The following is a 26,500-nucleotide window of genomic DNA, read 5'->3' on the forward strand; positions in this document are numbered from 1 at the left end:
GGCAGCCCCTTAGGGCAGAGGAAGTGTGACGAGTAAATTCAGCGACAGTGCCTTGTAACCTAATTTGTCCCAGGAGGTCAGCCGTTGCGCTCCGGTTTGCCTCCTTCTCCGTCATCTGTTTTGAAATCTTCTTCCATTTTGCTCCGGCTTCAATGGGAAAACGATTGAGATGGGGGGGCGGGGGGAGGAGGGGGAGTGTGCACACGCTTCATCCAACTGCTGCTCTTCCCTGCTTCGCCATTAACTGATGTGGCTGATTGTTGATTATGCCGCGGAGACGCGGAACTATAATTAGAGAGATAATGAGAACAGAGACGGCCAATTTGCCTGGAAAATGACTGCGCAAACACCACCGTCAATTTCGGGCTGTCTGTTGGCAAATAAGCTGCAGTTCTTTTATTATCATGGCCACATGTCTTCAAGTGGCAAAGCACTTGTTGTTCGAGCGATGCTCGACTGAATGGAGCGTTTTTGGAGGGCAATTTAGTAGCGACTGCGTTCCAACCATTTGGTTGCAGCAACATATGACCGACTGCTTAGCACACCTGTCTGTGTCGGTAGACTAAAGACTGAATAACGAGCAATGCGTGCAATCTGTCAAACCTGTGAATATTTACGTGTTGCATTATCATGCAGTGTGGTCCTGCGCTCAAACACGCCGCGTTCAGTGGCGTACGTGCAATCACATGCATTAACGCGGGCGAGGCCCTCTAGCCACTCGTTAAAGCGGACAGATGGTTGACTGACTGAGCAGGCTGGGCCTTGAAAGCATTTCGCCAGCCGCGCTCCTAATAGTAGCCCACTGGCCTGGCAGAGGAATGAGAGGGGGGGGGGTGGTGGTTGTGAGCTGAATTACCATCTGAGATGAAACATGAGAAAATTGGAGGATTAAAACAGGGAACCGGGGTGAAGCCTGTTGATGCTGCTCGGATTGAGAAACGTTACGTGTTTGTTTCGCTTTATGGTCGTTAAAAATGTTTCCGTGAAGAAAGATGAGATATTTTTCCCCAAACTAGTCGACATGGTCACAGAACACTTTTTTTTTTTTTCAGTGTTTCTTCTGATTGGGTCAGGATGTATCCCCTTAAGTGATTATCATCCGTCATTGATTTGCAATGTTTGACAGACAAATTCACAATTTCTTCAGTGTTTTGCTTCTCAAATTAACTTTTCACATTTTGTCATGCTGCACCCTTAAAACGGAGGGGAGGTAATATGTAAAATCAGCTTTGTTAAAACTGTAAATCATGTTATAATGTTGCTCATTTAGCAAAAATATACATGGGGTGTTGCTCAGATTTTTTTCATGGATGTTTGAGGAATCCTTCAATCTCCCATGGCAACCAGTTGGGAGTTGCCTCAGCGGTTGCTCCCTCAAAGTGCCGCCTATTTCCACAAAAGGTCTGCTGAAGATGGAGGGTCGGAAAGAGCAGGAGCTCCTTAAGGAGACAAAGGCCCAATTTAAAGCTGTTGAATTATAAAGTCATGTTTCTTATTTTTAAGATATACACAATTTTTACAACAACTAAAAGTAACATGCTTGGAAAATGCATAGTACCCTCTCTTTAAACTTCAGTATATCTTATTAGATCCTATGTAATAAACCAGTACAAAATAATGGATAATTATGAATGGAAAGTAATAGAAATCTGGCTCCTATAGTGTAGCAAGAATAACAGCATCGGTAAAAAACAGCAACAAGAATTTCTATGTAATGTTTGACACAATATAGCAGAGCTTTAACTAGTTATTATTTACCACTAACCATGTGAACTAGGTGGATGAACTGCCATGTTGTATAGATAGAGAGGTACAAACGACAACCTCTCTGCCATAAACATCATTAATAGGGTGGAAATTAAAGTAAAATGTAATTTTCTCTGTGGCCTAAAATAAAAAATAACCATAGTTCAATACCAGTCTGCCATGATGTTGGTGGAGCAGCAAACCTGGAGAAATGCTCTCTGGTCAGAAGAGACCAAAATCGAACATTTTGACTAACGCCAAAAACAAAAAAACAGTATGGATGAAAACTAAAACAACAAAATTCCTGTGAATACACCTTCCACATTGTTAAACATGACAACATAATGCTGAGAGGCGAAAACATTTATTAAAAAAATAAAATAAAAAAGTAAAACTTTGGTCTTTCAATGTGCAAAGCTGATAAAGACAAAAAAGTGAAGACTGTGAACTGCACACCCTTACATTTCTGAATTTTATTTGCAAATAATCTTTAAAAATAACATGATATTATCCTTTTCTTCATAATTACACTCTACATATGGCAGTCTTTTACAAAATCAGAATAAAACACATGGAAATTTTGGGTTCTCGCATGACAAAAAGTGAAAGCTAAGGGGTATGATTTTGTTTGAAATGCACAGCCAATTTTTTTTTTCTTTATTTTCAAACTTAACCCAAATGCAATGCTTTATAGATATACAACCCACCTGGTAATTCAACCTGATTTTAACTTCTTGTTCACAGCACTTTGAAAGCTCTGAATACCTTTGAGGTTTTCCATTACAAGAAGAGCTGCATAAGGTCAAAGCTGGTAAGAGCTACACTGGCCTGCATAACACAGATGTAAAGTGATCACCTTTTTCATATTTCTCAGAAATCCACACCTTGCATTTACAATGAAGCACTTAGGGCTGCATATGTTTAAAAAAAACACTATGCTGTGACTTGACAGAAGGATCTATAATTGAAGACCAAAAAAAAACCTAAACTGTTAAGTAAGTGCTGAAATAGTGCCTTTGGGCTTAGCTCTGGGGATTAATAAACAGACATGGAAAAAATGACAGTTGCAATAATCTTACTATAAAAGTAGGTCACGGCGGGGGAAAAAAAAAAAATGCCGCAGGGACTTGCCTGATTCCAGTGCAGAGGGCATTTGTGTGTAGCACCCGAGCTGAAAATTATGTTTGGATTTGAGTGGCGAAGCTGCTGGTAAAATAGAGCAGAGGATTACGCCTGGACCACATGTCCTCCGCAGCACATTGGCTTGTTCTCAGTGCTGCCGCATCAAGAGAGAGGTTTTAATCTACATGGAAAAGTTGGCAATTTAACAAGCGAGCAGTATGTGCATATTTATAGGTGAAAGCATCCGCCATGTCAGAAGGAAAACGCGTACCTGCTGAGTCAGGCACGTCATTTCGCTGCTTCAAAAGCTGGTCGTTCTTGAGTTTGAACAGCGATGCTGTCCATCAGCTGGACAATCCCCCGGTCCTCACATCCCCCTCTCTCAAGATTCGTCCTTCTTTTTTTCCCTTTCTCAATGTCATCCATCTTGTATTGGATGAATTTTACAGTGAATTTTATCTAATATATGCAGAGACAAAACTATACATACCGGCTCTATTATAGATGTATTCCAAGTAACGTTCCGAATAATGTGTCGCCGCAGAGAACCTGGTACAATTCTGACTGGTTCTTTGACCAGTTCAGTGATCAGAATTGGTAGGGATTATCTAAACTGACTGGTTTCTTGGCGATGACCCGACATTTAAACATAGTCAATACATTTTCAGTAAGATTAAAGGCAGAACCGTTCCATAAGATTAATGTCAACCTTCTATTTTCTTTACAAAACCAGATTTGATGTGTAAATTGGGTTAATTGATGCCCACCTGTGTTCACGTTTCAACAATCATACACTGGAAGATCCTGGAAAACCAGTGTCATTTTTCACAGTGATGCAACATTTAAATCTTCAGTTGACTGGAAAGGGTGGTGAAGGTGAAATGAATGCACACCTTTTAAGCACTACTGCTTGTAGTTGCATAGGAGAGGCTTTCAAACCTAAAGTCTCCACCTTCCAAGAATAGTCAGATTCTGCCAGTGGTTAAAGGTGAAATGCATAAAATAGATGGGTCATTAAGGAAGACTGCCATAGAAGACTTTTTTTTATTGCTTGACGTGTCCAATGCCTCGTGTATGTTATTTTTCCTCTTCATTAAGCTTTTTTTGACTGATGTGGTAAAGGTTAATTCGTGCTGACAGACAGGAGCCAAGGCTTGAACGTTACCTTCAGCAGCTGAGAGGAAACACTGAAAGGAAGATTGCCAGAGCTGAAGGAACAAATTTATAGGTAGGTGCTTGAAAAACAGGTTGCCAAGGGAAGTAGTACTTAGGTTTCCATGCCCTGGTAGTTGCTACAGAGATGAATAAAGATGACTTTGGATTTGGGCCTTCATGGTGTTACTGCTTCATTCAATGGAACCGTCTCTCTATCACCCCCGGGTTTACACTGCGTGCGTCTCCGCTCTGCTGCGCACTTCACTGGAAGATGTTCCTGATTTAGAACACAGACATTGGCGCATCCCTAACTGTCAGCATACTTCCAAGTCTAGGTTGACAGTTTCCATGAGTTTACTGAAAAGCAACAGAATACGCCGTCGCTGGGTCATACTATCAAAATAGACGATGTCCCCTTCACATTTGATCATTTCGAAATAAATGTGACATAGATGTTTTTTCCCTCTTCAGAGTGCATATTTTGGCAGATGCGACCACTAGTCTGGAAAATACAATACATTTATATTCTTCGACATTCATGCCAAGGACGACTGGGTGTAAATTTTTGACTCATAATGTGCATAACTTGACTTTTGTCATTTTCTTCGTCCGGTTCTCACGTACACAGATGACAACTACCTGAACAGACCATTGATACTGAAACTGCAGGAGGAATAAGTGTATAAAAATAACTTAACTGATGCTGAACTCACTCAGTGGTTCAGTCCCTGAATCATGCTGGGATGTGCGACCAATGTCATCCTCAAGTCAGACCCAGCTGAGCATTTTGGCCATGAGCAAAAAGGCCTTTTGCCTTTTTTTTGTTGTCTTGCTGTTAAAATACCGTTCACTCTACGACAATATGTATCGCACAAGTGAGCATTCCTCTGAGAAACTACAAAGTTGGCACAATTTATGAAACCACAAACATTGGAGTGAAGGTGGAAATGTTCAAGTGGAGGCAAAAACACAACATGGGTCTGAAAACGGGCATCTTGAGATCCACAAACCTCACAACTCCATAAATCCTCAAGAGCATGGATTTATGTTTCCTTTCAAGGGTGTGCGGGAATCTGTGCGATACAAGATGTGAAATATTACAGTGCGATCGCATCAAATGTGAAAAGCTTTATACAGAAACTAATGCGAATCTGGCTCCCTGAGCGGACGGGACAGATGGAAATGTTGGTGTTTCTCTTTACAGGGTTTTTAATGAAAGCAGCTAATTAAATTGGGCATGTCAAGGCGCACATCTTTGCTCCTTACATGACGTTCCAGTGATAAGAAGTGTGGTATGTTTTGCATGTTAGATCCACATGCAAACCCAGCTGTAGTGTGACGCTAACGCAACGCTTCTCTCTGCCTTTCTCTCCTGTTTTTCCTTGCGACAACCACGCAGCAGTCCAGAGAAAACCAGGTGAGTCTCAAGAGGAATTAGTCAGAACTTCAGTTGAAAAATAGTAACAGTTCATGTTGTGCTCTCTTAATTATTTATGTGCTTACCTGTAAAGGCGAGCGAAAAAAAAAAAAAATTCCCAGAAAAACAGCAAGCGAAATGTCAAAGTATGTAGTAAACGATTTCTACAGCTGCCTCATGTAAAGTGCCGCCACAGTTAGTCATTTCTGCGCTTTGACTAAAAAAAGCTTTCAGATGTACCTTTTTGCAAAGCTTTGATATTTGTGTGGTAGTCATGGTTTGCCGTCATGCAAAGCATGCTTAGTGGCAATACAAGTGTTGTATTGGTGTGCTGACTCTTCTCTCTCTGTACCCCGTCTGTTTGGTTTTTTTCTCTCTTCAAGAACTCGCACACCTGAAGGCAGACCAAGGTACTCTCTTCTTTTTGCTTTTTAGTCAAGGTCTCCATTGTTTTTCCTTCACTCACCTCCTGGCTTAGTTTTGGGGGTTTGGGAGGGATTTATTCTGAGTGCCTCCTACCTGTCGGTGCACATTTGTGTGCTGGACGTCACCCACCGCAACTACAGAGAAGTGGTGGGGGACGTTTGTGTGTGTTTTGGTGTGTGTGTGTGTGTGTGTGTGTGTGCGTGTGTGTTGCTAAGGAGGAGCTGCATGACTCCATGGCATGTCCTACGTCTCACCTCCAACCGTATCTCTCTTTCTTTGTACTACATAACTGTGTAATTGTCTCAGTTCCACAGCAAATGTGCACTGACACGGTCCAGAGTTTTTGGGGAAAAAGGAAGAAAATGACTGTAATTTGAGGGCACGGCTTACACTCGGCCGAAAATTCATTTTGATGGCACATACAGAACAAGATGTGTCATCGGCAAGTACAAAGTGAAACGAGCGTCGCTGTTTATAGGGTTTTTATATTCTATTTGACCAATCTGCTGCTTAATATGTAAACGTAAAGTACCTGCAGTGTTACCGGAGTCGCCGAAGGATGAGTGTTTCATCTGGAGCCGAGCTTGTCAAATTTTATAATCACCACTTCTGTAAATAGTACAACGTACTTTAAATAACACCGTCAGGGGATTTCAAAACAGAGGTTCAACAGGACTTGGAGTTTTGAAGTTTGTCTTTAAAAAAGGATAGAGAAAAAACAAACAGCTTCTATTGTCAACAAATGATTGGTAGAATCTTTACTTAGAAGTTGAAAGTTTTGAACATAAGTTTCACGAGAAGGTCAGTAGAAGTCAAAACTCCAAGTGGGGAAAGTTGAAGGCATTTCGCCAATAGAACCTCAAAATCCAATGTGGCTTGCATGCAGAACTAACTCAATGATGATTGTGGTTTAAAAAAAATGCTTTTATGGAATTGCATCCAATTAAACTTATTATGCAACCATGTTACATTTGTAACTTTTATGAGGTTATTTTTTGAAACAGATTTTCCATTTTCTTGTGCAGAAATAACATCCCCAGGGGTTTGAAGGATAAACAAAGGCTATTTTTTTCAAGACTGAAAAAAAAAGAAAAAAAAAGAAAAAAAGCTCTAATTTCAAGACTGCTAAAAACATCCATGAAAACATTTCTGTGATTTTAAGTCTTTGTAAAAGACAGAAGTTGTTTTCAACTTCTGTCTTTCTACAAAGACTCTATGGAACATAGAGTAATACAACGCTCCCGTGCGCTCCACGTGATGCTGCGTATTGCCAGTCAGCTGGCTTAAAGGAAGTTCTTAGTTTCCCAAACCCTCCCTTTAGCAAATAATAGGCTACAGATTGCTATTTTGTCCCTTCTCACTTACATTTTGTGTCCCTATGCAAATAATTTCATATCAATGAAGCTTATTTATGGAGATACATAGTCTTGACTTTTCTTTAATTGAACTTACTTACATTTTTTACCTGAAAACTTACTGTTCCTATTCATTTGAGCTCTGATCCTCATTTGGGTTGGGTGACTCATAAAAACTTAAGGATTATGATCATGATCTCTGGTCAAACCAAAGCAGCTGAGTTATCTCTTAGTGTTAGAGATGCTTTGTTGAGAACACATGAACACATTTTATCAATATCAATATTATGGATGGAATATTACTGTGGTAATCTCTTACTGGCCCAGACCCAGTTGGCACAATGTGGGAACTAGGTTTTATGCAGAGAATATATATAAATAAATATATATAAAAGAAATAGTAAAACTCTGACATGTTTTTGTGCCCTATCCATGCATGTTTTTTCCTCTCCTTTCCCATTTGCATGATTGTCATTAACCCTTTTGCATGCAAGCATCGTTTGGCAGTGTACAGGATTAACACGAGAGCTAAACCCTGCTTTTTATTGTCTCTCTCTCTTTTGTGCTCTTCCTGGGATATCTCTTCCTACTTTAATCTCCATGGATTCTTTCTTCAAAATCTGTAGGTAGAAACAAAGGTACAGAAACACTGTTTTTTTTTCCTTACAGCTCTTTCATGTGAGATATGAGAACCGTGTGTGTTTGAGTGTGTTACTCCATCTCTGTTAAATTTGTGCTAGCCCCTCGTTAATTATTCATGATGTCTGTTCATTAAATGAAGTCACATGCTCCTATGTGGATTGTTTTGTTTTTCTTCTTCTTTTTGAGGAAAAAGTAAAATCAAGGGAGCTGATGTTTTCCAGTTAATGAGGGCTCACATCTACTATTGCACTGAGTGACTGAAGATGGTCGCTTGCAGATGGCAGAAATACAGAGTCGGTGCTTGAGACTAAATGATTTTCCCTCATAAATACCAAATTGCAATGTACAATGATGAGAGTGAGCTCTGGACTGGAATGTTTAATGGATTCCAAACACTAGATGTTAATAATGGAGCATCTGCGTGCAGATTTAACGTTCATTCATACGTTGTGTGCGCGTTGGAGAAAAGATGACTTCTGAATTTGATCTGACAGTCATTTAAATCGGGCCGTTGTAGCAGTCATTGTGGTTTGCAGCTGTGCATACGATCCCCCCATTATTCTTTTGTCGCCATCATGCTGTATGTGTCCTGTTGCCGCGTTGTGTGTGGGCCTGTTTAAAACATGCATGTGCATACGCGCCAACCTCGGCTTGTTCGATTTAAAGAAGGTTCTTTCTCTCTGACGAGCAGGAGTAGTGGGTGGACAGATGCTTATTTTTAAACCTGATGTTTACCGCCACTGCACCTGTTCACACTTCCAGCATTCCTAACCATTATGTAGGTATGCCTGATTTTAAGATGAATCACACATATTTACATAGTTTGCTTTTAATTACATTTTTATCAAAGAAGGGAACAGCTTTCTGTTTGTCGTGTAATTTAAGCTGCTTTGTTCTAAGATGTGACAGTCGGTCTGACATGTTGATTAGTGTGAGTTCCTGTTGTTTGGTCCAGAAGGATATTGCATTTTCTTTGAAAAAAAAAAAAAGCCTTTCATATATAAATCACAAAACCTCAGCCAACACGAAGGCAGAATAATCAACCTGAGGAGGTGAAAATTAAGCGTTTCTTTCAGTTTAGGCTCTGTTTGGCCAAAATTTGTCAGCATACATATACATTAGGCTTTTTTATTTGTATCAGACAATTTCACAAAATCAACATTAAAAACCTTGGACTGGAGACCCATCTCTAATAAGACGTGGTAGCCCTGCTAGCTACATTTCATCTATACAGATAAATGCTTACTCTACTTTAGAAAAAAATGATGTGTATACATGAAAGGATTTGAGTTTAACTTGTAAATCAGTTCAACACCCCACACAATATCACCTTTCTGCAAAGTCTGTGTTTTGATTTTGTTGAATCACTTTCACTTCTGATTATCCTTGAAAAAAAGTTTCCAAAAAGTTCCTGCCACCTTCAAGTCTGAGCTTTCTGAGCAGCTACCCCATCTTCTCCATGTATCGTGATACACTCCACCAGTCTTTCAATTTCTGTTCACCTTGGACTATGTATTTTCACATTTTTTTGATGTGTTCAAGGTCCTGTCTACAAAAGGGGTTACACACTTGATCTTCTGAACATTTCTGGCATTATTCCCATCAATTTTCTTTTTTTTCTTCTACTTTTTTGACCTCATTATAATAAAGTAACCCAAAAATGTACCTTACACACCACCAGTCAAGTTACCAGAAATTGCACTCTGTCCTTGATTGACTCCAGCCAATGATCTGCAGGTGCAACACTGAAGAATGTTTTGTTTTTTATTATTTATATGAATGAAAACTAACAACACTCACCATTTTTTAAGCTAAGCAAACAGATGATGATTCACTATACATAAATCATAATGTTGCTTTTGTTATTGGCTTACTTTGTAAATTCAATTCAATTAGCATACAAAATGCAAAGTTTCACTTCCTTACAATAGCTCCTTGTTACATTGTACACAGTCAAAGTCAGAAAATAGTAACACATTCTTTGCAGATTTTCACTGAATCTCCCTGAGCTAACTGTATTGCCTTCACGTCAGGTTTAAATAATAAAAGAAACTGGGTTAGACCCAAAATAGACTCTCCTACAGTTGTCTGACATCAGCATATTAGATAGTAACATGCTGATCGTTTGTAGTGAGCAGTCGTACAGCGGTTCAGTCATTAGTTTTATTGCATAACATGACAACAAGGTCCCAGGTTTATTACGTGGTTTCGCTTCTTTCACAGTGCGGGTCCATGGGGGTTTACTCCGTGTGCTCCAGTTTCCTGCAGCTGTCCAAGGACATGCAAATTCAATCCAACAGCAATGGGACTCTAAGTGAATCCTAGGTGTAGATGTTAATGATTCCCCTTCATCTGTATGAAACCTTCAGTAACCCTTGAATAGAATGCAGAGAACAAAATATGACTGATCCATAAAATGGGAATTTGAATTAATTACAGGACCTTTGATTGGGGCTAAAATGAGACGTTTAAAAAAAAGGGGGGGTTTGCTGGGGGTATGCTTTACTCTCTGTCCAATTAGATTAATGTCTCCGTTGTGTGTAAGTACTATAAATGGCACAGTAGTCAGAGAGAACAATTACTGAGAGAGTTGGGGACAGGAATTAAAAGTGAAATACAGACACAGATTGAGACAGAAGGTCAAAAGAAGCAAGAAAAAGAATATAACTAGATGAAGAGACTATGCAAGAACTTCACCTGTTTCTTTGAGGACACATATTTCTTACAGAAAATATGGGGCACCTTGTCATCCCTGCTCTAAAATCTGGGTCCCGTACTCCAAGCTGGCCATGAGCCATCTTAGGAGAAAGTTTTAGTCCGCTGCAATGAAAGAGGACCCCATTGTTTTTGGCCCTGAGATGCAGCTTTCTTCGATGCATAGTTTGCCGATATAGAAAACTTTTTATAAGCCGTGGCAGCGAACCAGGGACTTTGCTCCAGTTACCAACATTGGTCCAGTTAGCATCACATTATGCTAAAGCCTCCTGTTGTTGCTTTCAGGGCTATTTTTGTATGCATTTCCTGATTGTGCAACTCAGTTTGAGATGCATTCTCATGTACAAATTGACCATTTTCTACCAATAAATACTGGGGGGGGAGGAGATACAGGAAACTGAAAATAGAATACACAAGTGAAATACATGTAGAGGACGTAATACCAATTAGTAACATTTATGAGCTGCCTTATTCTGAATCAGATTATATAAATACTAAATACAGTAAGCTCTTTTATCATTAGGTCATCGTGGGATAGAGGTACTTCATGGCAAATCAAAACATGTTGCAGTTTTTTTATTACAAGAAATTATAAAAAATGTTTGCGCACCTTATCAAGATTTTTAACAGTTTATGAAGCGAATCTGTTTTGATTTTATTTGTATATTGTAACTTTGGTGCTAAAAGGCCCTTCTGTAATGACTGAAGAAGTATAGGAGGCATCATATTATGTTTGAGAGAGCAGCCAGTATTACACAGCTCTGCAGTCTATGTTCAATAGACAACGGAGACTCTTAATTGCGATACTTCCAAAACACTCTTATTTTAAATCCAGCATTTTTTTATGACAGAATTGAGTGCAACAAAAGAAAAAAACTTAGATATTTCACTGTTTTTTTTTTTATGTCCTGAATTCAAATTCTTTGTCGTTCTAACCTGAACAATAGAAAATGGTTTCCACTCTAGATGCTTCTGAAATCTATTTTCTAAGAGCTGTTTACAAAGATTCAGGTGGGCAGTGAACCCCATCTTTATTCTGGTTGTCAATTTTCTTTCTAAAACTAAATGGCTTTCCACGTTGGCAGAGGGTAATCAGATCAATCTCCTTGTTAGAGGAAAACCACTTAGTCGACAGAAGGCACAATAACGCGCACTTTTGTCCGCCTTCGTCGAACTTCAATTAGTATAGCATTTATGAAGAGTGCTGTCAAATTTTGTTCTGCTGAATAACAAAACTTTGCTCTCAGCAAAGAGAAAAGAACATAACCAATTTGTGTAATCAGCACGACTGTCGAAAGTTATGAATGAGTACAAAGATTCCCAAACATTTCTCATTTTATCATGCATTTTACTGGCTTCCTATGTTTTCTGTTTTATTTTAAACAATGCATACATTTGTTTATTATTTAACATAAAAAAAAAGGTGGTTGCTTGTTTTTACTCTTAGGAGTGTAGATGTGGAATATCAATAGGAAATACTATAGAGGAATGTGAATATTTTCATTCTAATGCAATCTGAAGATCTGACAATACAAGCGTCAGATGTGCTAAGATCTTGGAAGCACCTCACCTGTGCCGCCTGTGGCCACCTTCGTTCTGCGAGGCTTTGATGCGATGTGACAAGGTAACGTTCTCAAGGTCTCGGCACAAGTTGGAATTCTGACCAGCTGCCTCCGTACCACCACGCATTAGAGGTGTTGTGTAAATTCAGCTCATGGGTTTAATGTGAACAAGATTTTAGCTATTTTTTTCAGGGGGGAAGCTAGGGTTTTCTTTCTTTCAAGAATTAAGGTACCACAAATCACACACTGTTTTTAAAAAATTTGTGTTTGTTATATATGGCTAGTCAATTGCTGTTTTTATACTTAACTCTAACATGATGATACTGACTAAAAAAATAGAACTAAAATGCTTCCTTTTAGTGTTTTCACAAATAGAATAAGGATTTCATGAGTTGCAATTTGAGTAGATTAGTGTTTGAATTAGAGGTGATCAGATGCAGCCCAGACTTGCTGAAAATCTATAACTTCCTCATATTTAGTGTTCTAAAAGGCACTCTCATGCAGTAAAACGTTCATGTTTAACTCCATGTACAGCACAAAGAATGGATTGGTACAGAAACTCCTCAGATTTCACTCCTAAAATTATTATTTTTGTATCTATTTTCATTTATTGGATCTAATCTTTGGACAGTGAAACATGTTTATTAAAAAATAACAGATTATAACCGAAATCTGTAATATATTAATTCTTTCAAGGAAACTCATCACCGCACCGCTTACCAAGGGGTGTAAATATAATACCGCGATATGAAAAAATTACGTTTCAAATCGTTAGAATTTTCCTTTGTATCGTTTTTTCGGTATGAGATTTGCAGAGCAAATCCCACCGGTCACGTGATCCGCGCGCACCCCGGCCCCTTTGCCGCAGCAAGTTCAAAGAAGTCCCCTGAAACCGCTCGTGTGGAAAAAAGTCCGCCATGTCTGAATACATCGGCTACCGTAAGAAGACAGGAAAACAGACGGCAACTTGGAGGAAGAATGTTGCCTTACTGGCAAAACATGCTTACGGACAGTGGCAGCGAGGGAAGGCGACGCATAAATTCAACGCAAGGTAAAAATAATACCGTCTTGAAATTAACGAGCTGCTTTTAGCCTCTACTATGATTAGAGAAAAAAAAATCACCATAATATTGAGTTGTAACCAGCACAATGTACAAATTGTGCTGGTCACAACTTGTTTGCTGGAACGTTTTATAGTTGCTAGGTGTGTAGTTGTTTAATTTTAAGTGAAAGGTCAAAGAGTCGATGGGCTCTTTAGCTGAACGCGCACTTCGCATACACGCTACAGGCATTCAGTCCGGGGAAGTAAGTGAAGTGTCTGCATTAGGTTGTATCAGATTAAGAAATTTTTAGAAATTATTATTGGGTCTTAGCTTTTTTTGTTTGTGTAAAGGAGATGGGTTGCAATTTCTCCAAAAACCTAAACTTAAAAAGTTTAGCCATAGTTCTGTGTTAAAGACTGTTGCTTAAAACATTACTAGTTTTCTCCCTGTGTTACAGTAAAGCATGTCCTTTCTGCTGTACATTTATGTGGTGTTCATTAGCCTGTATCAGCTTAACTAAAATGCCACAGCTGAGACTAGAAGGCAGTCTGCAGGTCCCACTGACAGCATTCTGTGATGGCTTTCCTCAAATCAGAGAAACATGATCTATGTTGTAACAAAAGCTCAGTAATGCAGATAATGTAAAGTCCAACATTTGTACGGTGTGAGATTTTTCCTTTTATACTTTGCCTTCCCATGTGGTGAGGGTAATGACAAACCCCAATTGAATTTTACTCAGCAGCAAGTAAAACTAGTAAGTAAACTAGAAGCAAGTTTGTTTTCAGTTTGCCGCTCTGACTTCTTTGTGCTGTACATGCCCGAGAAATGATCGTATCCTGTAAGGAAACTGTATGGCGAGAGAAGAAGTACTGCATTGTCACATTTTCTGTGGTCCACTTCAGGATGATAAGGGCGAGATATACAGGTAGGGAAGAAGTAGTTCAGTTCAATAGTAGTATATCTGCATGGAAGCTCAGTACTTGAGAACTTACTCACCACTTCTGGAGACACTCTTCCTAATTGGTTCCTCAAAGTCTTGCCATAAAGTTCTCGCAGACACAATGTTTGCTTTCTGCCTCCGTGGCACTTATTCCGTTCCCTCCCTTTCTCCGTATAGATATATAGTCTCTTCCTTGCTGTCACCCCTTCTCTGACTCCTTCGACTATTCATCTCTGTCTGCCTCAGGATTCATGCTGCAGTAGCCTTCCTCCCTTACTCTCTCCTCCTCCATCCTCTTTCTTCTCGCTCCAGTTCAAAGCTCTGTGGACATCATGAGGCTCACATCACAGTCAGGCTCAAGAAAGGAATGCTCACTGCCTGTCCAGAGATACTGGCATGCTTCAAGGGGATATGTGAACAGCTCGGTCCACACTGCTCACAGCTTTTGGTTTTTTTGATAGACTTGGATAGAACTTTGTCAGAGACTTTCTGACAGCTTACTGATCTTGGGATCTTGGTTGTTAAACTGTTTCAGCGTTGTTTATACAGATTTGTTGTTCAGAGTTTTGGCAACAGTTGAAGTTTTCTGGCTCCTGGTCATCTCGCAACCACATGTAGATTTAGATTTTGTGAGACAGACCAACACAAAGTACTGCTTAATTGTGAAGTAGAACAAAAGGGATTCATGTTTTTTCATGTTTTTTTTTTTTATTTACAGTTTCACAAATAAAAATCTGAGAAGTATGGTGTACCTTTACTCTGATACCCCTGTGTAATTTAACTTCAGCATGAATCCCGCTGTTCACAGGAAACAGGTTACCGAATAAAAATGTGGATACGTTTCAAGCAAGGTTATATTATAAAACAATCTCCCAAGCTTTGACCATCTTATGAAGCACTGTTCAATCAAACATCTGAAAATGGAAATGGTTGCAAAAACTGACACTCCACCTAAATTGACAGGCCAAGAATAAATGGCCTGTACTTGTATGGGGCTTTATAAAGTCCAAGGACTTCAGTCATTCACCCGTTCATGCACTGATGGTGTTAGGCTACATTGTAGGAAAGGAAAAGCCCAAGATAACTCTGGAAGACCTGCTGAAAGGTGCAACTGCAAGCCTCTGTGAGGACAACTGTGAGTTGTGTACTCCACAAAACTAACATTAATGAAAAACTGACAAAATTAAAGTCATTAGAAAAATTAATTTGCCGCTCCTAATTGCAAGTATATTAAGCATTCACTCGGCCACCGCATACATTTTGAATAACTTTTTGATAATTTTTTATTTAAGAAGAAGCCACACTGCTAAACTAACCCAACACTGGCAATTTAAGTTACAGAATTAAATGCACAAACCTATTTTTGTGTAAATATACACTTTTATAGAATTGTTTTAAATAAATACTTTATTTGTTCACACTCCTATTAGTCACAAGATTTAAATTGAATCTCTACACTGAATTGAAAAAATGGTTTCTGAATTAAAAATTGTTTATGAGTTGAATCATGACCCTAAAAACCAAATGCTATTGGTGAAAAAATGTCAATGCTGAATATCTCTGTGACGCACCACCGCTAAACATCAGGATGTTTGGGGGTTGTTTGTTTCCTGACAGTGGTGCTGATTCAGGGCCACTGAAAGCAAATACTATACTCAGATTTTTACCTGTAAAAGAATTTATATCATTTTATTGACCATTACAGACAACCTTGTGTTGGTCTGACCCATGAAATCAAGTGAAAGTACATTGAAAGTTATTTTAATGTGATAAAGCATGAAATAGTTAGCAAAGAACATAAAATATTTATTCTGCCATATAAAAAATTCAGATGGGTGTTAAAATGGACTTGCATTGAAGTTGTTGTTTTTTTTTTAATGTGTAGTTTTACTCTCTACACTATGCAGTTTTGTGCTGTTGAAAAGCCAATAGATGAAATTCCAAAACTGGAGCTTTTTTAGTGTTGATGCGTATCAAGTCCAAAAGATTCAACAGTGAAATATAATAAAACATTGATGCATGCCGAAATGCAGCGTGAGGGTGAGTTTACACACAAGACACTGATGTCTGCTGTTTCAGAACAGTCCCACGTTGCCAATGAGCACGTTATCGACCGGAGTGGCTAAATGAGGATTATTTGTCTTTTTGTGTTGTAACGCATGAGTATGTGTTACAATACATACATAACACTGGCTCAGGAATCAGAGGGTAAAAATTCATGGACTGGAGGGTAGAGAGAGAATACTGTTGGAGAGAAGTCTTCAGATGTTGGTAAACCTCTACTTATGTTTGTGTGAGACTATGGATTTGCTGCTGTTAGCAAACACTTTGAAAATCTTGCAATGAATTGCATATGTCTTGAGTAACTCTGGTACCCAGGTATTGATGAGAAGAGAGCATCCCGAAGTCCAGCGGACATTGGAGATGATATGTGGAAACAACATTAATATTTATTCAACATTTAGTGCAAAGAATATAGAAATGACAAAGAGAGGAACTGGAGCCAAATTGCTACCGCAGTTGATAACCTCGGTAGGTTTTCAGCTGTTCTTCGTTAACGTGACATAAATAGGTTATAATGATTTTCATTCAGTCAGGACTTTACGCTGACTCTAGCCACATGCATCACAGGTAGATTATAGTAAAGAATTGATTAATGCCTGGTTTTAAAATTAGTTAGCTGGACTTGTAGCCATTATTTTGTGCCCATGTGGCTGGACACCACACGGCACTACGAACCCGACCGAACCGTTATAGATTTCTGTCGACAACTCGTGTAGTGTGCGCTGGACATTACACTAAGAAAGAGCGCAGGAGTTTAACCTTTTTTCATTCAGTGTCATCAACAGAAAGAAAAAAAGACAGGAAGAGACGGTAAAGCCGATAATTAAAATGAGGTCGATAGGTTTAATTTATCGTGCGATTAATTGACTACATGTTAGTTGCATTTATAACAACTTGGTAAAGTTCAGACTTTAAGTTGGTAAAGTTGGCCACATACTCTGGAAGCATGTTGAGCAAAGGGGATTTCAGTGACTATTTAGCTTTGCCCTCTCCTATTAATCATTCTAAGACCACACTGAAGTCCTGTATTTCAAAGTTTCTAAAAAAAATACGAACACCGATCAGATTGGTGTGATTGATTGTTTCAAAAGGATTTCAGACAATATGATATTGAGACTCTTCTCTATTTATGATTTACACTTGCAGACCTTGCCTTTCTTTCTCACTGAGGCCCAGAAGATAACATGAAACTCCAAATAAAAATGGAGGCAACAACAAACCTGATTTAAAGTATGGATGTTTTGAAATTGAGTTTGCTGAACCAGATATTTGCTGTTGGAATTTATATGAAATGGTTAATTAACTTAAAAAAATGTAGAGATATTAGGAAATAACTAGGGGAGAAAAAATTTAAATAGTTTCTTTACGCCAAAGGAGTTTCTACCTCTCTAGGCTAAAGGTGCCCGCAAACTTCAAATCGTTTTATAGAAACAATATGGAGGACGCAGAGAGGAAGTGGGAACCCTGGCAGGTATTGGCTTTACAAATACCGAAGCAGAAACTATGTGATCACGTGTCAACTGTTTGGCTTCAGACGAAGTATGTGGGAACATTAAGGTTGGGGATTCAGAACACATTGTCAGTACACATTCTTACCCTCAGTAATGTCTGCTTATTGACATAACACTGTATTGTCTTTTTTTGCACTTTATGTGGCTTGCTATAATCTATACTCTTCTCCTCCAATCTCACTCAGAGCTGCTGACCTCTGAGATCAACCGAGCAAAACTGATTCCCTCTTTTTCACGGATCATGAGTGCGTCAGTGGTTACGCAACCCAGGCAGGGGGAGAGAGAGGGAGAGAAGAGAACATGCAAATATGTTGCCAACATATTTGTCTATGCGTACTTACGTGACCTCACTAAAAGATTATTGTTACTGGTGAATAATCTAGCTCACTGGATATAGAATACTTCTATTGGTTGGGTAACCATAAAATACGGATGTACTGTAAGACTTGCTTACAGCATGACATGTCTAGACATACACATCCTGACAGTGTTGAAAATATAAATAAATGTAAATCCCGTTTCTTTTAATGTCATCCTTATTCAAGAGAGGGGGGGAACAAAAAAAGTAACAATGACACGCATTTGTCAAGAATTTCAAGAATGCTGCTTTGTCTTTGAAGTGCCTTAAACCTTGAGTGGGATTTTCTGAGCAGAAGTAGGTTAAGATGTGGCTCCAAGGCCTGTATTGTGAGAGTACGAGTGAGCGCAGGAAGGCTTAGGAATATGTGGGAGTGAGTCTGTTTGTGCGAAAGGGGGTGACATGTGTAGATGTGATGTCTGCAGCCATGCATGGATGTTCACACCAGGGAGAAAGTAAACAAACATGGCAGCCGAATGGTTAGAAATGCAGTGGCCAGTGCCGGAGAACACCGCCTACTTTCCATTTACTTATTCTCCGTCGTCTCCTTTTGTAATTAATGACTTCTGTTGCTGTTGGGATTTTTATTTTTATTTGCTGCCATGTTGGGTTTTAATAACCAGAGTTCAGCAAAAATATTATTGCTAGAATGCTGCAGTGGGAAAAGGATAAAATGAATAGTTGTTTTTTTTTAAGAAAGAGTATTCAGTAGTAGATATAAAGCAATGTTACTCCACAACTTTTACAACTGGGTTTAGTTTGTGTGCTGCACTATAAACCAACTTCTTCATTGATTTTAGGAGAGTTCCTTAAGTTTTCTAGTTTACGTCTAAGACTAAGCTTATCCATTAATGAAACCTTGGCCTGTTTGACCTACAAGACTTAAATTAATCATGTGGAACAACTGTAATTCAGAAGATATGTGACAAATATTTGGGATTCAAAACATTGATAACAGTGATTGTGTCCCGGTGCTGCATAATAGCTTTTCCTTTAAAATATTGGACATGGACGCTTTTTCTATTTCTGTTAACTAACATAGTTTGAATTGAGGACATTCCTGTCTTACTATTAATTCTTGAGTTTAAAAATTTGGCCTCATGTTGGAGTGACTCTGTTGGGTTAGTTTTGTTTTGTTACTTTATTTTTTTAGTTTTATTTTGGTTGGAACATTGCTTTTTCTGACAGTTTTCCCCTTCTGGTTTTGGATGCTGTGCAGCTGGCAGGATTTCTGTTCATACTTAACTTTTGGACAGTTATTATGATGTGCTACAGTAGCTGCTGCTGTTTTTACAGCATCACCATGTACAATATTTCTAAAGGTACGTTGATGATGAGCCACAACAGCATTTCTTTTGGATAAATAAAGTATTTTTAGATCAGACTTGAATCCTTTTTTACTTGATTGCAAATGTTCTTAATATGTCCAAACGGTCTATGATAAGCGGGTTTATCTGCTGCAGATTTTGTCAACTCCCGCTTGGTGTTCGTTTGTTGTTCAAACGAACAACAAAAAAACTCTGGTTTAATGTTTTCATGGAAAGATGGAAGTAAACTGCTGCAGAGGCACCAATTAAAATTTTTATTTTATTTATCTAGTGGCGTTTTGTAGCTGCTGTCATGTTCAGCTTGCTTGTAAAGTTGTTAGTTCCTGACAGATGGGAAGAGTTCAGATACAGATGTGTTGCATTTTCTCTGAAAATAGTTTGAAATCTGTTGATGATTACATGAAAAAATAATTTGTAAAAATTAAGTGAATGTCAGGAGTTGATCATGTGGGAACTTGTCTGTATTATTAATATGTATTTATCCAAACTTTTGAGCTCATAGCTTTTTAAAATGTTGAAGTTTTTTTTTTTTTTTACATGGATTGCAAGTCTATTTCAACGTGTTTTCACACTCATTAGCGTCTTGTCACATATGCCGAAATGTATCCAGCGCTATGCAAAGTGACTTACTTGCACAGAATGATGCATTGGCTATAGTTTAAATATAAAACTAGTTTTTCCTTGACTTTTTACAATATTAAACTTATGGATGAATAGCAGCAGTCCTCCAGAGTATTGGGGGAAAAAGTGCGGAAACCTGCTGTCGGTCCCCCTTTTATTGAACATAGGGAAGGAAAGGCAGCGCATAAAATAATAAAAAGGTGGGGGGGAAAAAAACTCATTCTTGTAATATTGAACAAGGGCAGACTTTCTTTGCTTAGCTCATAAATGGAATAAATATTCTAAGAGCTCTTATTATGCTGCCTGACATTCTACCCTTGGGAGACTTTTAGCAAAAGACATTAAATTGGCTCTGGTCATCGTTTTGTGATTATGCAATGAGGAAAATCCAAATTTATTATTATTTTTTTTGTTGGGGGGATAATTGCGTTCAGGAAAAGTACATTCATAAAGCTAAAACCCAGCCAGTCAGTGTTAGTTGTGTAGCAAAATGAAATACCCCTGTGGTTAATTTTCAACAAACAACGCAAAAAATTGATATACCTGTGGTTAAAGCTTCTCCGGTTCGCTCCGGAGGGAAAATTGAATTTGATTTATGTTCATCATTTGTTTTGCCCTCAATTAACTGGCCAACTGTGATGTCTGAAATAGCCATGGGAAGCCAGCCACGTTAAGTCATAGCAAACAGCCCCTCTCCCCTTCAAGACTGGGACATGGTGGAGGCCACATAGGAGGCAAATGCCCTTGTTCTGCCTCAGCCATTATGCAGATTATATGCTAATGAAGTCATCTGATTCAGTTCTGCTTGGAGTGTGCTGCGTTGAGGGGAGATAATCAAGCGTTGATCAGCTCCCAGTGCCGAACTCGCTGTGTGTGGACGTGCGTGCGTGTGTGTGTGTCGTTGCTTGGCCTAACCGAACCACCATTTTGTGTTGGGTTGCCTTAGGTGAAAACAAAAAACAGTTTTATGCACACAAGCTCAGAATGTTTTGTCTGCAGTCACCTTTTAGTTGTTTACGTCTGCATAAATAACTGGTCTTGCATAAATATTGGAAGCTGTACTTGCAAAAGAAACTGACCTAATCTGTTACACACAATGAAACATTGCTTTTACCTTAGCCGAACCTCTGTTTATTTAAGAACATATGCCAGGGCTTGTCTTCCAAGGAAGTACATTCTGATATTGATCGTGATCCTCATCTTGATTCAGCTTTTTTTTTTTCTTTTTCCAAGCCTTGGCAGAAGTTCAAAGTCTCAGAGTGCTCTTGCCTGTAAAACTAACAAAGTTAGGACTTCATTTTATTTTAAAATGGCACCAGGCACATCGGATCTGAGCTTCATGGCTATTTGATTAGCTCTAATCTGTTTTTGTTGAGTGGTCACTCAATCTCTTTATCAAATTTTCAAGTTAAAACAGTTTTCCTGTTTTGAACCACTTGTGCACATCTTGATGAGCACGTTTCAAGCGGACAAACGACAGTGCTTGCTTTCCGTCGTTGCACTCTGCCTCTGTCATTGCTGCAGGTCAGCAAGAATCCAATTCCAGCAATGTCCTTGTGTCAGCCCACATGTGACTGGATCTTTTCATTCAATGGACTAGAAAAACTGGTCCATTTTTTTAAAATCGCCACATATGGCTGGATCATATGGCTGAAAAACTTTTAATGAAATTAGGGTTTTATATCAGTCTTTAAAAAACTATTGTTTAGACTGGTGGCATGACCTTTCCTGTTTTATCCACTTTTTTGTAAGGTACGGTGGCATAACCTGAAACTGCTCTTTCAGGTTTTTCCACCAAAACCTGAAAGGCAACCAAAGAGGGAATGAGTTGGTTGATGCCATCGTCCTTGCTTAGCTGGTCATGAGAGGTTGAGTGGCTAAAGCGTTTCCTCTGCCTTCATCCCCCAGAATGCTGTGCAGTTTTGGATCAGACTTTAGTGAATATCCTGTAAATTGAACATTCTTTTAGACGTTTTGTCTATACACCTATTGCAATATAAATATTATTGATTCATTGCCCACCCCTCCATCTACATTTGTATATGAAATAAATACACATTACAATTTTCTAACATTGGTAAATGATTTTGGGTTAACATTTTCTAATATTTCAAACTTGGAAATGAAACTATTTTCCAGAGGTATTGTGTTGCTTTTCCTGGGGTCACAACTCCCTGACATCACCGTGAAAAAGAAATGACTCCTTAAGATTTAGCTGCAAACAGTAAAATTTTTAGTCCAACTTTTGAAACAGTCTATCTACTGGTGACCTGACCTCTCATCCAATTACCACTGGATATGGATGAATAGATGGACGGTTGGTAGCTTTGCGGTTTAAACCAAATATCAATAAAACTGAGACTCGTCTTTGTGCTTAGGTCCATCTTTAAGAGGTTGATTTTTCTTTTTTTCTTTTTCAAACTATGATATTGGAAAGCTGCTGATACTAGACCTTTGTCGCTAAAGCAAAGCATGCACCCAGAAAAAAAGAACAGGACCTTACCGTCTGCAGTGTGAGCTTCATCCCTGGTGCTGTCACAACTAATGTACCAGTGCTCTGTTCTGTTCTGTTCTGTTTGTTTTGCTTTCTTTTTTTTTCTCATTTTCCATAGTTCAGCTCCTTTTGTCTTGTATGAGGTTTTTCTTTATTCTCTACTTCCTTTCACTTCTGTTCACCTTTGATTTGTCTTCTCTGTCCTCCCCTTTGTCCCATACCCCCCTCATCTTCTGCTCGTTCTCCTGTCACCATTTCACCTTCAGTCATGAGTCACACACCCACCCCTGTGATTCCTATTATTAGCTTATCACACACACTCATCAGCTACCTTTGCATTGTCATCCTCCCCCCATCCGCCTCTTTCGGCTCCTTCTTTCCTGCCTCCGTCTTCTATGTAAAATGCAAAAGTAGCTATTCGTCCGTCTCTTCCCGTTCCTCTGATTGTAGCGCTCCCCGTCCCTTCCTTCAGATCACATTTGTGCTCAGTTCCACCGTAGTGCTTACTCTGACCCACCCCCGAGCTCCAAGTAAACATAACATCATTTCACTAATTTATTTTCAAATTTTTCAGAACATCTGTAGCTTAGTAGATAATGGATTCAACTTGCGTGTTCTCATAGGTGAATCTCAAAGTGCTTCTGCACACCCATTAGCCTCCACTGCCTCAGTGCCTCACAGGGGTCCTGAGAGGGAGGCGCTGAGGCATTTGATCCCGTTTGATCATCTTCTTCCCTTTTAGCGAGGCCCATGCATGCGGGTTTGTGTGTGTTGCTCGGATTAGCACGTGCTATTGATGTTGGCTGCTTCCCGCTCGCGCAGTGTGACGGATCTGCAAGAGGTGATGATTAGTTCGGTAATTGGCTGATCAGTTGCATGGAAATATGCTGAGCTATACTACACTTTTTTTTTTTTTTTCAGATTTTGGAGTGGTGTGAGTGTTTGAGTGCACATCTACTTCTGATGAGTGTTCCTGTTTTTCTATCTTAATTATATTGATCATATTCCTTTTTTCTGAAAGGTAAAGCACAAACTGGATTAATCAGTTTTTCTTCTTCTTATTCGTCTTCTTCTTATTATTATTATTTGTGTCTTCTGTAGATTCTCTCATGATTTCCATAACATAATTTCCTGCTGCTGTTTTCATTATTGGAAAATAACATGTTGCACGATGTTTGGATAATCCTGTATTATACCATTGATGAAACTTACAATGAACATACTGATTATGATTAACCAACACTGTGACTGTTTCCTTTCTTTACAATTACATAATGTTCCCACTTCTCCACAAGATAGTTAGCACCCCAGTCACTAAATGTAGCTTCAAGACCAGTTTAAAGTCTATACAACTGGCAGTATACATTAAAGATATGTAGATCATGAAAGACCAACACTTCAATGATGTTTAGCCACAAACTTTTTGATTCAAGCTGCCCTTTGAAATTGCGATATTTCACTGATATTGTAGAGTTTGTACATAACCACAGTCACTTACTTTTCAATTTAGGGTCATCGTCAAGCTGACATGACTTGAATTACATCTCCCTTCAGCAAGATATAGACACTTTATTTAAAATGTCTGGAGCTGGGTTGGGAGTTTGTGTGTTGTATTTGTGCATGTGTGGTTTTTTCCTGGTTGTTAGACGCTCTCTTAAGAGGCATTCTGGGTTAATTGGAGATGTATTGTTAGCTGTGAGTGTGTGGCTCTCTTTACTGACCCTCTAGTTGACCCTGGATGTTGCCTGTTGATTACTGGAAAAGACTCTAAGTCTGAAAGGAAAGAGTTTTGAACCTTGTCAAATGGTTCTCAGTTGAAGTTTGTTTAAGCCATATCTAACAGATATGTTAGCATGGTTATTACATTTTTTTTATTTTTCAGTACTTATGAGAGACGGTGAGGAAACCTGAAACTGCTGCCGCCAGGTTACTCAACGGGTTGTTGCTAGGTAAGCAAAGAGGGAGTGAGTTAGTATGCCATCAACCTAGTGTAGCTGACCTTGAGAGGTTGAGCAGCTAAAGTCTTTCGTCTGCCTACATCCCCCAGAATGCTGTGCAGTTCTGGATCGGAAGTCAGTGAAACTATTGAAAATTTAATCAGGTGTGTTGACATTGATCACATGTCTACAGCGATACATATTGATTTACTGTCCAGACCTACCATGTATCCTTTTCCTTTCACTTTATATTTGTGAACTACTTTTTAGTTTGTCTAGCGTTTGTGGCAAACTATCAAACAGTCCAAGTGATGTGAATCGGTGTAGGTGGTGAGTTTTTTGACGTTGCTTACTTGTAGCGCTCCTGTTCTGCGTCAACTACTGCAGAGACTGGAGAGCGAAAGTTTAGAAACAAATTGTTCAAAGTGTGATACTGCAGGTTCCTTCTTGTGTGTGATCAATATGTCCGTCAAGCATCACCATGCACCAGCAAAGAGCGACTGTGGGGCCGCGGGCATGGACTTTGTGAAAGGGTAAGCTTGAGCGTATCTGTGTGTTCAGAGACAGAGAGAAAGATTAGAAGCTAAACTTAGGTGATGGAGTCATGATGGGAAAGCTTTCCTCTCACAGTGCCTAACAGATCCACCGGGTGAGAGATTTGAAGAAGAAGCTCCGACCCTCTGCTGACCTGTGAAATGTTTGCACCAGCCCGCCGACACACATGTGCGCGCGGAGACGTGTTAACTTGTCAAACTGTGATCATCTTAGTCCTTGAACACTTTTGACAGAGAGATGTCTGCTCGCCCCGTACGCATGACTGAGTGCTCCGCTGAATTTATGGAGTCTGTTTTCTTTTTTTTTTTTTTTTTTCAGCGGCTCAGCAGAGGTGATGCCACAGTCAATGTCACAGCCTTCATGCATAATTGCTCCGTTCTGTCATTGCCAAAGGCTCGCCAGAGCTACGTCTGATTGTTTCCCCTCTTCTTCCTCCTCTCCTCCTTCCTGCTCCATCTTTATTCTCATTAGGCTCATTAACTGGTCCTGCAGGGACAGATCGAGGCATACAGGAGAATCTGCAAAGGGTTTCTTTAAAATCCAACACATTTGGCCCAAAGACAACCAAGCAACGTTTAAATCCAAGAAACACCTGATTCAGGAGAGAAATGAATGAGTGCACGACTAATCCAAAAGACTCCCGATGAGTCTGTATGTAGGATTGTATGCCTTTGTTTAGCATTTGCCTATCTGTTTGTCTTCAAGTTTGAGTGATGGTAGTAAGAAGAAACCGAGCGGTAGAAAGCTTAGCCTATCTGTGGTGCTGACCGCTGTCCGACGCTGATTAATAATTAACAGGAAAACAGTTTATGGAGCTCTGGAACTTTCTACCGAGGGACATGTCTCCAGAATATTTATTCTACTAATCTAATCTACCCACATGAGAAGAAGTGTGTTGTGAATTTGCTCATGTTTTTTTCAGTTTGATGTAAAGGCATAATCTAAACAAATGGGTCTCTTTTTTTTTTTATTTTAGAGATATTTTGAAGTGGCATATTATTACTATAATATGCAAAATACGTCTCTTTCTCTTTGCACTGATTTTAATATTCATCTGTGTTCTGAGTTTTTGGCGAATTGATGGGTCAGATGATTAAATGATTGGTCTCGATTGGGTGTTGAAAGTAATGAAACTGTAGCTGGTTTTACTTTTTAAGGTGAACAGAGTGCCTATTAACTTTTAGTTATTAATTCAGGACTTATTTCTCGGAGGTAGAAGTCTGTGGCACAGATCTCCTTACTAGTCCCCCTTGAAAATGGGAAAGACAAGAAAGTATGTAATTTTAATGAGGCAGATGTCTGTTGATTTTAGTAAGTTCAGCAACCAAAAAAGAGTCAGGCTATATTATAAAAAGCTGAAAATGACGTATGTGCACAATGAGCTGAATGGCACAGAGCACAAAAAATATGCAAACTTAACCTTTAACCTTAGGGGCACAAAGTCTTTCTAGCAGACATTAGACACAAACTACATGACAATCAGTTTATTTGGGATGGAAAACAGTGAGT

General features: G+C 39.1%; 1 protein-coding gene across 9 annotated transcripts in view; it reads left to right on the forward strand.

The window, feature by feature from the left end:
• nrxn3b (neurexin 3b) overlaps nt 1-26,500 on the forward strand; it is a 395,380-nt gene that overhangs the window by 9,441 nt on the left and 359,439 nt on the right. For all 9 annotated transcript variants that reach the window (XM_017302192.1, XM_017302191.1, XM_017302190.1 and 6 more), the window contains exons 3-5: nt 5,423-5,440; nt 5,824-5,850; nt 7,848-7,859. In XM_017302192.1, the coding sequence (XP_017157681.1) occupies nt 5,423-5,440; nt 5,824-5,850; nt 7,848-7,859 (57 nt within the window). The remainder of the gene's footprint in view (nt 1-5,422; nt 5,441-5,823; nt 5,851-7,847; nt 7,860-26,500) is intronic.

Source organism: Poecilia reticulata, linkage group LG21 (genome assembly GCF_000633615.1).
Source record: "Poecilia reticulata strain Guanapo linkage group LG21, Guppy_female_1.0+MT, whole genome shotgun sequence".
Classification (NCBI taxonomy): Eukaryota; Metazoa; Chordata; class Actinopteri; order Cyprinodontiformes; family Poeciliidae; genus Poecilia; species Poecilia reticulata.